Source organism: Octodon degus, unplaced genomic scaffold (assembly GCF_000260255.1).
Source record: "Octodon degus isolate 3935 unplaced genomic scaffold, OctDeg1.0 scaffold00009, whole genome shotgun sequence".
NCBI classification, from domain to species: Eukaryota; Metazoa; Chordata; class Mammalia; order Rodentia; family Octodontidae; genus Octodon; species Octodon degus.
In genome coordinates this window covers 21,965,346-21,978,454 of record NW_004524585.1, presented here as the reverse complement: position 1 = coordinate 21,978,454, position 13,109 = coordinate 21,965,346, and the positions used below count along the sequence as shown (strand labels likewise).

The 13,109-nt window shown below is 38.3% G+C and overlaps 1 protein-coding gene across 1 annotated transcript in view; it reads left to right on the top strand.

The window, feature by feature from the left end:
• The window catches only part of Pam (peptidylglycine alpha-amidating monooxygenase), a 188,553-nt gene that overhangs the window by 158,975 nt on the left and 16,469 nt on the right, over positions 1-13,109 (top strand). The window contains exons 19-23 of the mRNA XM_004625468.2: positions 3,478-3,594; positions 5,469-5,541; positions 7,284-7,491; positions 7,893-8,093; positions 10,653-10,768. Of these exons, the coding sequence (XP_004625525.1) occupies positions 3,478-3,594; positions 5,469-5,541; positions 7,284-7,491; positions 7,893-8,093; positions 10,653-10,768 (715 nt within the window). The remainder of the gene's footprint in view (positions 1-3,477; positions 3,595-5,468; positions 5,542-7,283; positions 7,492-7,892; positions 8,094-10,652; positions 10,769-13,109) is intronic.

Genomic DNA, 13,109 nt, shown 5'->3' with positions numbered 1-13,109 from the left:
TTTTTTGTATTTAGCATAGGGTCTACAGCACTATACAGATCAGACTCAGTGATCGTCCTGTTTTTAGCCTCCCAAGCATTGGGATTACAGGTGCACCACCACACCCAGTATTAATAGCAGTCTCAGTGTGCCCCCGGGGGCAGGGCCAACAGGGCACACAGAGGTGGGGGGACTGAATCCCAGCCCCTGTGCCTGCCTAAGCTGGCACTCTAGTCCACTGAGCTATCTGGCCAGCTCTAGAACCTGCTTTCTTGATGTGCTGAACCTTAGTAGTCTAACATCATAGGGAAGTTGGAAAAAAAAATTTTTGATGGTTAATCCAGTACCCTTGTTTTACAAAGAAATACTTAGGGGGGGCCGGGAGATGGCTCAGTAGAATAAGCACTTGCCTGGCAAGCGCAAAGGCCTAAGTTCAATCCCTGGTTCTGCAAAAAAAAAAGAAAAAAGAAATACTTAGGGTGTATAAAGTAAATAACATATTTGAAATAGTTTCAGATACGGAAAAATTCGTTGGTGTCACAGTGGCACCAATGAGTGACTACGTGTTTGCCGTGTGCCAGTCGCCCACAATTTACTAATCCCCTCTATATCCTCACACTGCTTTCTGTCCACCAAGATAAGATTTCATATTTCAATTTAATAAAGATTCCATGAATAGCTTGTGAATATCTTAGATCTGTTCTGTCAGATGTACTTCCATTTCATAAATTCATATATGTTTTCTAGATACCACTGTGTCATTTGAACTGCACAAAATAGCATTTGCAAACAGTTTTACTCAAGATTAGGTTGACAAAGCTGAATCAATATTCTGTACTCAGCTGAATGCATCATTAATAAGAACTCCTTCAGAGACTTATTGGTATCTTTCAGGAAAAATATACCCTGAAGACTAATACTTAAGAAGCTGAGATAATCATGTGATTAATATTTTTATTGGCAAGAGAAAGTAATTTATATGTATTTGTTCTCCTACTGGGATTCTACATAAGTTCCATAAAAATATTAAGTAACTAATCAATGGGTACATTTCAGCTTTGAGAAGTCTGTCAGCTTCCCAAGTTTTAAATATATCTCAATAGATATTTAATATTATTCATGTTCTTCTTCTGTTCATCCAGTGGAGCTACAAAGTATTAGTATCTTTTCACAGCTTTTCCCAATGCTGTAAAAGAATTCTATTTTACAGAAATATTTGTTTGATCATTAAAATCATGTGACTGGAAAATATGCACATTTATATGTTTATTTCTATAGATAACACACTCAACTATATGATCATCTGATACACTTTTTAAAAATATAAGTTGGTTGGTGTTGCTTACCTTGGCCTTGGCCATGTGTCTCATTAACATAGATAGTAATTCCCCTTATTTGTGGTTTCACTTCCGTGGTTTCAGTTGCTTGCAGGCAACCGTAGTGTGAAAATAATAAATCATAAGTTCCACAACTAAATAATTCACACGTTTTTAAATTGCATGGTGTTTTGTTAGCATGATTAAAATCTCCCTCCGGTCCTCCCGGGATGGGATTCACCCCTCCATCCGTCTTGTGCACTACCTGTCCACACTCACCGGGCAGGCGTCTGTCTCCAGAATGACTTGAGGCTTCACAGCACCTGTGTTCAGGCCACCCTTCAGTTACTTCATAATGTCTCCAAAATTCAGGAGTGGGGATGCTGCCCATTTCATTACAGGATAGTTTTTCTTTTCTTTTCTTTTTTATCCGTAACGTTGTTAACCTCTCACTGCACCTAGCGTATGTCTGAAATGTTGTCATGGATATGTCAGTGTGACAGTTAATCTTTATCGTCATTTTGATCAGTGTAAGAGATGCCTAGCAGGTGAATAAAGTACGTGTGTGTGTGTGCCTGGGAGCCACAGGGATGGGACTTTGACCACTGCCTGGTCCCGGCCCCTTCCTCTCTGGCTCTTCGCCTGCTCCCTTCTTCCTGGCTGCCTGAGGTGGGCAGATGGCTCTACTGTGCCCTTCTCCCATCGTGTTTCTGTGTTGGAGGCATCAGACTGTGGACTGAACCTCTGAAACTATGAGAAAAATAAATATTTGCTCCTCTGAGTGGGTTTTCTAAAGTAGTTGATCACAGCAAGGAAAAGCTGATTCATGCAGCATGTCTAGGAAAAGGTGGAGTGTACGTAGAGTCTGGTGTCCTCTGTGGTGGTAGGCATCCTTGAAGGTCTTGAAGCTCATACTGCAAGGGTAAGAAGGACTGCTGGAATTACTCAAGCAAGACTCAGAATGAGCAAAATATCTGTAATAACTGTCGATTTTAGGAATGTATTGCTGTTTACTCATTGAGATAGAAATATTAATTTAAAATATGTATACTTAGGGCCAACCAAATAGCTCAGCAAATTAAAACACCTGCTAGAGCAGAGCTTGGTGGCCAGGGTTTGATCCCCAGCATGCCCTGCTGGCCCTGCCACCAGGGTGCACTGAGATGGCAATTAAGACTGGGCATGGTGGCACACACCTGTAATCCCAGCACTTGGGAGGCTGAAAACAGGAGGATCACTACGAGTCCAATCTATGTACGTAGTGAGACTCTGTAGACCCCGTAGACCCCATAGAGCCTGTCCTAATTACAGAATAATAAATAAATGTGTATACTTCATATTTTATAATAATTTAAAATGTACTGAGTTAAATAGAGTCATTTTCACTTTTAACATTTTCAGTAGTTGTCCATTTTGTACTTAGAGAAATGTTGTAATATAAAAGTGTATGAGGCCAGGGCCATGAGCGCCTGCCTGGCAAGCACAAGGTCCTGAGTTCAATTACCTATTACAAAAAAAAAAAAAAAGTATGGGGCTTCTCAACATATGTTTGTTTGAAAAGGAAGTTCTGGTTTGTGTGCTTAGCTATTTTGAACCTTCTGGGTCTCCTTAGAGAATGTGGTCACATATTGTACCTATGGAGATACCATGGCACATGCTTTGGGCCAGTACCCTTCCAATATTACTACCATTAGAGGAGATGTTACAATAAGTCGGACTTGCTTTTTTTCATTTGAAAGAAAATATCTATTGAATTATAAAATTTGAAGAGTTTTCAAAACTTTTAGCTCTTTTGGAAGTTCTAGGTCAATATTTGTTCCACTCTGCTATGCGTGTGAACCAGCTGGGAATCATAGGGTAATAAAGACAGTAGACCAGCAGATTTGAGAATGCATTTTCTAGAAAAGCCAGTGCGGAGGGTCCATGGAGAGCTCCAGTATGCAGTAAGATATAATGTAATACAAAAGGCAGAGCAAAAAGTCAAATGTGTCTCAGGCTTTGCTTGGGGCCTAAATTGGGTAACTAACGCAAGTGTACTGTATTTCTCAAGTTTACAGGATTGCATTATTTTCTGTAGTTACATATGATGGTAATTTTTTATTTATAGTTTTAACATAATTAGATTCTAATTTCATCTGGATTTTCTGATTGTCTGCTCTCCATTTCCATGTATTTTATTTAGCTCCTTTGATAGCATGTTTGTTTACCAACAAAGAGGACTTGGGCCAATTGAAGAAGATACCATTCTTGTTATAGATCCAAATAATGCTGCAGTTCTCCGGTCCAGTGGAAAAAACCTGTGAGTTAGATCACCTTTTATAAGACTTGTTCTACATCTTATCACTCAATCTTGAAAGAGTACATTATACAACTCCCCCACTTTAGGAAAGCAAAAAAACTAATTTGGCCTTCCTAGCTTTCATTTTTTAGATAACTGGTTCTAAATCTTAATTAAATATTAGAATAATTTATGAAGCTTAAAGAAATTCTGTTCTGATAGTCATTGGCCATTTGTCATCTTTTGAGAAACTGCAAGGCAGGTCCTTTGCTCACTTCGTAATTGTTGAGAATAAATTTCAAACATTCTCACCACAGACGTATTTGAGGTTATAAGTATGATCATTAGTTTGATGTCATCAATACCCATTGTAGGGATGTATCATTACATCACATTGTATCCTGTAGATATATATAATGATGATTTTTATTTATAATTTTTAAATATTAGATTCTAGTTTCATCCGGAGTACAGCCAATGTGGCAATTCTAATAGTCAAGCATGAAAGAGCCTTTGATATACATACATAGTGAACTGAGCTGCTAGTCAGATCTAATGATTTCAAAAAATTCTTCAGCAGAGGAGGTTCACACTGAATTCATCAAGTAATACTCATAGGAAAAAGAGCTACTCCGCATCTGAAATGAAGGCTAAACACATAGCATTTTTAGCTTTCCTGAGCATGCATATGTAATTTGGCTCTGAAAACCACTTACTATTTGGTCTTATTTCCTAGATGGCATTTGGCAGCTGAAACAAACGTTGGCTGATTTTCATGGTTAGCGAAAGAAAGGGCCACCTGCTTGCAGAGTCTCCTCAGCCATTGCGACCTGGCCGCTTCAAGAACTGTGCCCTACTCCATCTGCTTAGGCATGGGCAAAGCCAGCTCCTCTGAAAGGCAGGGAGCCACTGCTTTGGAAGCGGCTGCTAGTGGAGCTGGCAGTGATGAGGCTTAGGCTTTTAAAATGCTAGTCTCAGATGATGAGTCAGAAGCCAAATTCTGGTACCAGTTCTGCCACTCTGTGCTGAACCTGTCTGTTTGGAGCTATTTCCAAAAAGAGACATCCACATCCCAGAAAGGAATTAGGAGAGAAAGCTGCAACAAGCCCTGCAAAGGCAGCTTGGCCACAGGGAATGTCTGCGTTGAGAGGGAATCATCAGTCAAGATCAGAGTGTTACAGTCTCACCTTATAAAAGAAAATCTGTAGTGCCAGGACCGTAGGAAGGCAGGAAGCTGACAGATAAGGCTTTTGGATTGGCAGATGCTATTTAACCGGAACCCCTGAACATACTGCCCCTGTGTCACTTAACTCTGTCCAGGTTCCGTCGACCTGCAGCCTCCATCTACGTCAGCTCATAATTCTCCCCTGTAGATCCCCAGAGGGAGTCGCTGCATAGACTATCTTTCTCTAATGACTGGCCGTACTCTGGTTTCTCTTCAGATTGTATAAATCTTTTACTAATGACTGGCCAGCCCTCCACTTCACTTGCCAGGATGGTCACAGCCCTGTGTTTTGTTTTCTTTAGTAGACACTTGGAAAGCTTCTAAGACATACATTTAATATTTTATAACCCGTTGGTATTTCTCTAAACAATTTGTTTTGTATATATTTCTAAAATGTTCATATCTGTGATGTACACCATACTTTATAATAGACATCTATAATTTTCATAAGCTTTATTTATAGATTGTCATGGGACTCAGTATTACACTTTTTCTCCATTATAGAGGCATTTTCATTTTCCAATTTAGTTTGCTTTTTTCTATAATAATACAAATAGTCACTCAATAACTTATAAAATTATATAGCCTTTATGGATTAATTAGAAAGAAATTACTCTTGGGTATGCTTGGAGAAGAGATACGTAATGAAATAATCATTTTTATTTTGCAGATTTTATTTGCCACACGGCTTGAATATAGATAAAGATGGATATTACTGGGTCACAGATGTGGCCCTCCATCAGGTAATCTTCCCATCTGGCAGTGTTCACATAGATCACAGGGTTAAGCTTTCAGAATGCTCTAAGTACGTTGGACTCTTCTTCATGACCTGTTCAGTTTATAACAAGAAATGGAACAGCCCTGTCTTACTTCTGCTTGTAAACAGAAGTGGCTTATAAACAACAGAAAGTTGTTCTCACAGTCCTGTAGTCTAGAAGCCTGAGGTTGGGTAGCAGCTTGGTTGGGTTCTGCCGAGGGCCCTCCTCAGGGTTCCAGACTGCCATGTTTTCACTGCCCCCACACACTGGAGAGTGAAGCATGTTCTGAGTCTCTGCTTGCAAATGCACTAGTCCTGTTCATGCATGCTCTGCCCTTATGTCCTCCTTATCTCCCAGAATTCCCACTTCCCAATACTGTCACATTGTAGGTAAGGATTTCACCATGAATTTGTGAGACACAGATATTCAGTCCATATCAATCCATACTTAAAATTTTTCTTTTTCTACTGGTCTATGAAAATAAACAGTTAATGCTTTAATTTGTTTCATTTCCTTTTTTTTCTCCCCTGTGGAACTGGGCATTGAACTCAGGCCCTTGTGCTTGCCAGACAAGCACTTATTCTACTGAGCCATCTCCCCAGCCCCTCATCTCCTTTTTTCAGTTTTCTTCTTAATTTCTTATACATTTCTTTTTTTCTCTCTTCTTCCAATTGTGCATGTACATATCAAGTAATATGAATAACTGGTTAGAAGACAGCACTATGTTTTACAACAAATACTGTGAAATTCATATTACTTTGTTAAGTGAAAATCTCTATGACTTGTAATTTTTTGTTTTAATTCTAATTTGTGCTCTCTTTAAAAAAGAAAAAACAAGGAAATTTTTAAAAAAGAACTCAGTACTAGAAAAAGTTAATATATGAAGTCATTCTTCTCCCTTGGGTTGACAACAAGCTTAGGGCAAGACCTGAAACATGACTAGAGTATCTCCAAGGGTCCTTCTGAGCTCCTGGAAGGCAAATGTAGGCTTTCTGCATTTGCTTTTATTTCCTCTATCCCTGAGTCTTACTTCTATTGATTACTTGTGCTTTGTGCTTCTTTCCTAAGCTACTGTACTATTCCATAAATTGAACCACGGTCCATAATTTAAATATATAAATATATTTGGATTTACATATGCATATTTAACACAGTTTATGTATATATTTTATGCATGTATACGTGTAAAAGTCAAACACTTTGTCCTTTTTCAGAGACATTATAGTTCAGTCACAAAAGAGTTTTCAAGTCTTTCCCCTGTGTAAAATAAGTTTGTTAATAGATAGTAAGAAGGTGGCCAAGAAGTCAAGCAAAAGCTAGAGTGCAGAAGACTTAGTTATGAGTCATTAAGTTGTTCTTTCAGCAGTCCTTATACAATCATCTCAGTAGGCATTGTTCATGTCTTCTCTGGAGGTCATTTTAGTATTAAGTAAGGCAAAACAGAACATCAGTGTGGAGTTAGGAGGACCAGGGGTCTGTCTGCTGGCCTCTGTGGTCACTGCTTATTAATGAGATCATCTTGAGCAAGCCATTGAATCTCTGTAAGCTCATGTATGAGGTGAACTATTCAGACTGGATGGTTTCTAGGGCACACCCAGTTCTAAAAATTATCTTTGGTTTAGTATGTGGGAGCTGACCCTCCAGTTGCTTGTGCAAGTGGGAGCAGGCGATAATAAGCACAAAGAAGTAAGTAAAGCTTTTTTATCTTTTTTTTTTCTTTTTTTAAGGTGTTCAAACTGGATCCAAACAGTAAAGGACCTCTCTTAATCCTGGGAAGGAGCATGCAGCCAGGAAGCGACCACAGGCACTTCTGCCAGCCCACTGATGTGGCTGTGGACCCAGGCACTGGGACCATCTACGTGTCTGATGGTTACTGCAACAGCCGGATTGTGCAGTTTTCACCAAGTGGAGAGTTCATCACACAGTGGGGAGAAGGTACCCAATAAGACTCTTAAGCATTAATTGCAAATCTTAGCCACTGTCACCAGGAGCCAGCCATTGGCCACTCCTTACAGTCTTTAGGACATAAGTGTCCTCTACAGTGGAAAAAACCAGAACTACTCTATACATCCAGTTGTCTTGGTCACACAAACGTGTGTGCTCACGTGTGCACCTGCACACTTCATAAAGGAAAAAGTTGTCCAAACAGAAAGCCTGCAACATATTTGCAGGTAAAAGATATTACAGAATAAACTTATAGACCACTTCACTTTATCTGTCTCCTGGTTCTGTATGTGTAATGGTTTTCTATCATGATTTTGGGCAATTGCAGAACTAGAGTCAGATCTGAACCCTGACGCTCAACTCTGTGTGTGACACTTTCCTTTGCTCTGCAGGCACATCTGGGAGCCATCCGAAGCCAGGCCAGTTCAGCGTCCCTCACAGTTTGGCCCTTGTGCCCCACCTGGGCCAACTGTGTGTGGCAGACAGGGAAAATGGTCGGATCCAGTGCTTTAAAACTGACACCAAAGAATTTGTCAGAGAGATTAAGCACGCATCATTTGGAAGAAATGTGTTTGCAATTTCATATGTACCAGGTATTTCATTTTTTTGTGGCTCTGTTTTTGTCATTTGCTTTATCTACTGTATATTTTATCACTTTTTCTTAAGTGGTTGAGGATGTCTTTTATATCAGATCTTAGAGTATCTTAAAAATGTTAAAACAAAGTGCCACTATTCCTTGTATAAAAATAGCAAGACTCAACATTGAGTTTTATTTTCCTTAAGTATGGTCATGTGCTCTACTATGAAATAATTAATGTTGTCTTTATACATCATCAGCAGATGACATATGTGTAATATGTGTGTGTGTGTATGTATATGATAAAATGAGCATCCAAAATACTTCTCTTTCAAACAAGTGGTGCCTGTAATCCCAGCACTATAGGAGTCTGAGTCAAGAGGATCATAAGTTTGAGTTCTGCCATGACAACTGAGTAACACTGGAGGAATCTGTCTCAGAGTAAAGCAGGATAGCCAGGGAGATAGCTCAGCATCATTAAGCAGCTGTCCGGCAAGCACAGGGTCCTAAGTTCAATCCCAGGTGCCGAAAAAAAAGTTTGAATATGAGACTAAAGCACAATAGGTTATAACACTGGGTTCAATCTTCAGCAAAACAAATATGTAAAATAAGTGAAGTTTTTGTCTAAGTATCAGGAGAAATAATCAACCAACAAAATCCTGATTTTTTCCCCTCCTTTTCAAATAGTTCTTCTTGACTGTAAGAAATTTCAAAGGAAATTTGGGAAAAAAAAATCAAGCTTATAGAACAAGAGATAGGTAATTCATTACATAACATAACAGCATGACTTCTTTAAAAAAGAAATACTGAGCGACTTAAAATATAAAATTAATATACACTTTAAATACGAACATTACATTTTTATTGAAGGCTTCAACTCTTTTTAGTTATTATGATTGTTACATTTTTATGCTGGTGAGGGTGCATATGGCTGCTGTCTTCCCAAGTAGGCCTGAATTTACTTAAGCCATGAAATAAAAGGCTCAGGTGGCAGGATATGGAGCAGGTTTGGCTTTTTCAAAGAGTAAGAGATTCTCATTGAGGTCAATGACAGAGCAATTACTTGCTTCATTTTGCTTATATTTAAAGAATTAACTCACCAGGATGGTACACTTATTGAAAAGGAAACGTGAGTCCAGACTGTACCAGAACAATTCCAAATTGAAATGCATCAGGAGAGAGAAGATGAGAAAAAAAAAAATCTGGTTCAAACCAGACTCTAAGCAAACCCAGAGCTCTTTGTCATATTCTACAACAGCAATTGATATTTATGGTGTTGATTTTTTAATAGTGTGATATGCTTTTAGAAAGTCTATAATACTTGAAGAAACATGGGGGATGAAAGTGTTTTCAGCACTGGTTTAGGGATGTGTGTGATCTGTCTGCATAGCTGGGGACCAAGCCACGCGCTGTGTGCGTGGCAGGCAAGTGCTCTGTCACCGAGCTACCCCCAAACCCTAACGTCATGTAGTGCTTCATGCTTTACTTCCTTGGAAATGAAGCGTTCAGACATCCAAATTATTTATTTCAACAAAATGCGACTATTTCTATGGTAAGAGGTAGTTTTACTACAGAATATAATCACAGATAAACCTAATTTCTTTCATTGAGACAAAAATGTCTGCAGTGGTCTGAAATACGCATTTTGTATTTTGCAACTACAGTCATTTAAAATCAGATTTTCCTTCTACTTTATACCTTAACATCACTTACGTTTTTGTGTGTATCTTTATGCTATCCAGGCTTGGCAGGTGTTACATATTTTTCAAAAGATCTGTCATATGTATATCTTTTTTTTTTCCTGTAAATTTAGGGAAGGGTTTACAGGATGTACAGGGTCTCACTACTAGGTCGGACTCAGAATGATTCTCCTGTTTACAGCCTCACAAGTGCTGGGATTACAGGCGCATGCCACCACGCCCAGTCTCAATTGCCATCTCAGCGTGCCCTGGGGGTGGGGCCAACAACCACAGCAGGCCTGGGATTGAACCCTGGTCCCTGTGCCTGCTTGCAGGTGCTTTAATCTACTGAGCTATTTGGCCGCCTCTATGTGTATCTTTTGTTATTTTGTGTATGTATCAGTAATTGCATATCTATGATTTCTGCTGGCTTCCTAAGAGGAACAGACCTTCTAATCCCGATTTTCCTATTATAAGGAGTTTAGTCATCCAGCCTATTTACTCCTGGTCTTGTTACTCAGGCAGCAGCATTTCTTAAGTCATTTAATTTCAACTTTCATTGCCAACATATTATTTGGTTTTTTAAAATTAATTTTATTGAGAAACAAATAACAATGAAACAGCTTTAAAGCAGGTTAGTAGGACAGTTACAATAATTAATACATTGCATATTGTTGTCTTTGTAGTGGTTATTCATAGTACAAGATGCAGACATGATATCCTGTCTAAACACTATTTGTACAAATCTTTCTATTCATTGAATTAAGAGAAAGTAGCTGTATATCTAGGACCATTTTGTATCTGTATATATTCGTTTAATTAATGTGCATGCACAGATTTGAAGTATAGGCTTAATCCATGTTTTCAAGAAATACTAACTAGATATGTTTTTACAGGTTTGCTCTTTGCAGTGAATGGGAAACCCTACTTTAAGGACCAAGAGCCCTTACAAGGATTTGTGATGAACTTTTCCAATGGGGAAATTATAGATGTCTTCAAGCCAGTACGCAAGGTATTCATACGCATTGCCCAGGTTTCTGTTTTCATAAGACTAAAACTAAGATAGGAATTAACACTCAATACACATATAATTATTTTATATTGTAGGGGATATACTAACGTTTTTAGTAGCATGATGGGAATCTCCTACCATGATGTTTTCTTTAGAATAAATACTCTTGTTTGTTCCTAATCAATTTATTCACATGAGAATTACCCCTGTGTGCAATCTGAAGGTTCTTATTAGATTTGGCATATGATTGAGAGCTTAAGTAAGTCTGTTACTTGTTCAGACAAGTAGTATAGGCACACGTCAAGTGGTAACCCAACAGAAATCTTGTTTGCTTTTATTATTACTACTTTATACTAAGCAGCAAGGCTTGACAAAGTACTTCCTGATATGTATTCATGTTCTGAAGACTTGGTTTAGGCAGGAGACTGTGGGCTAGTTTTGGCTTCACAAGTGGCTGGCCTCTGTTTATTCTGACAGTGCTGTTCACAAACACCATGACAATGGCTCGGTGTTGCCATAGTTTCTTGGTTTTCCCATCTTACCTTGACTGCGGTGTGATTGCCAGATAACCGGAATGCTCACGCACTGTATGTGCAGTGGCATGTCAGCTTTAGAAAGTTCAGCTGCTGAAATGCTCAGACGAAGGTTATTTTCAAAACTTGTAGCAACTTACTAGTTTTTCTTGGCTCAAAATGCTAGGATCATAAGCCAAAGGACAGAGTACATATTGACACTCATAATTGTTATTCATTAAGATAACAAGTTTGCTAAATCCTAAGAAAGAATTTTTAAATGCCTCATTATTTTTGAAGTAAGTCTGCCAAAATCTGATGGGATGGAATTTATTAAATTCATATCAGAGATACAAATTAAGTATCTGTTACCTATCGGGGACTATGCAACATATGATGCTATACTGTTATGATAGACATAACAGGGAGCCTCTTCTCCAAGGACCTTTTAACAAAGTTAGGACATCTGAATCAAATCAAAGTGAATCTGAACTAAAAATTCCATCACAAATTCTTGGGGTGGGGGTCAGTTTTATTATAAAGATAAGATTCTTCACAAAGTCATGTTATCTGAAAAACAATGAACAGTCAAATGTCATAGCACCCATCTGAAAGAACTGCATTACGTTGATAATAGATAGATTAGATAAATAGATAGATAGTTAACATATATTCATTTCCATAGTGTTGCTGATCTTCATTAATTTTCTAATCTTCTTAGCTCTCCCTCTTATAGAGAACTACTGACATGTGTTATAAAGACAGAATCTTAACTTTCGGATCTTCACTTTATAGTAGTTGTGTTTGACTTGCTTCTTTTTTTCCACAGGAGTGTACTGTGTCAACTAGAATATTAACTTTTAATTAAAGTATGCATCTAGAAGTCAAAACAAAGTGCTAAGCAAAAGCCCAGCTTCTAAATGAGTTTCACTTGTTACGCATCTGAATGGGCCTGAGTTACAATTTCAGAAGGGATTGTGTCTAAACAGCAACATTCCCCAGTGAGTGACAAAGAGTCACAGGATGTGGGTCAGTGCAACAGACTTGAAAACAGTATCTCACTCCAAGATGAAGTCTGTTTTTTTCTGTTTAGTAAACAAGGCATGATATGACACCAGAATGTAGAAATCCGTTCTGCGTTGACTCAGTAAACTAAACATCAGTTATGCACCTCCCAGATATGTCATTTAGTTACATTGTAAGGAGATTAAGGTTGGTGAAGGAAATAGCATGGTATTTTAACTTTCATGTAAGAGGAAATTTGTTTTTCAAGTCACAGGTCAAGTTTCTCATAATGTGTCCAAGCCTCGGTTTGTGCGCACCCACTCATCTCCTCATACACTCCTGGTTGGCCTTATCCACTGTTGCATTCTTTGGAAATGTTTAGATTTGAATGTGTCATTTCCATCTTTATGCATGTGCAGGGAAAATGACACAATAGGAAAACAGCAGCATTTCCAAACACTTTTCACAAGCTGTGGCGACAAAATATACAGTCACCCTCCAAATTCTTCCCCATCATAATCAAAGGAATGACATGCAGTACCTCACCATCTGCTTCCATGCACACAACTCAGAAAGGAATTTCTTTCCTTTTTCTACAAGAAAGCTCATGTAGAAAAGGAAGGAAGATTATCCATATTAAAAAGGAAGATTAGGCATAATATGGAACAGGTATTTTTCATCAAGTATTGATATGTTGAACTTTAAGTTCCTACAGAGTATGATAAAAAAAATTTTAAAATTAGAATATATTTTAAAAATAGGCATAAAGAATTATATACTTCTTAGATGTTTGATATGCAGACAGATAGTGAGGTTAAGCTTAA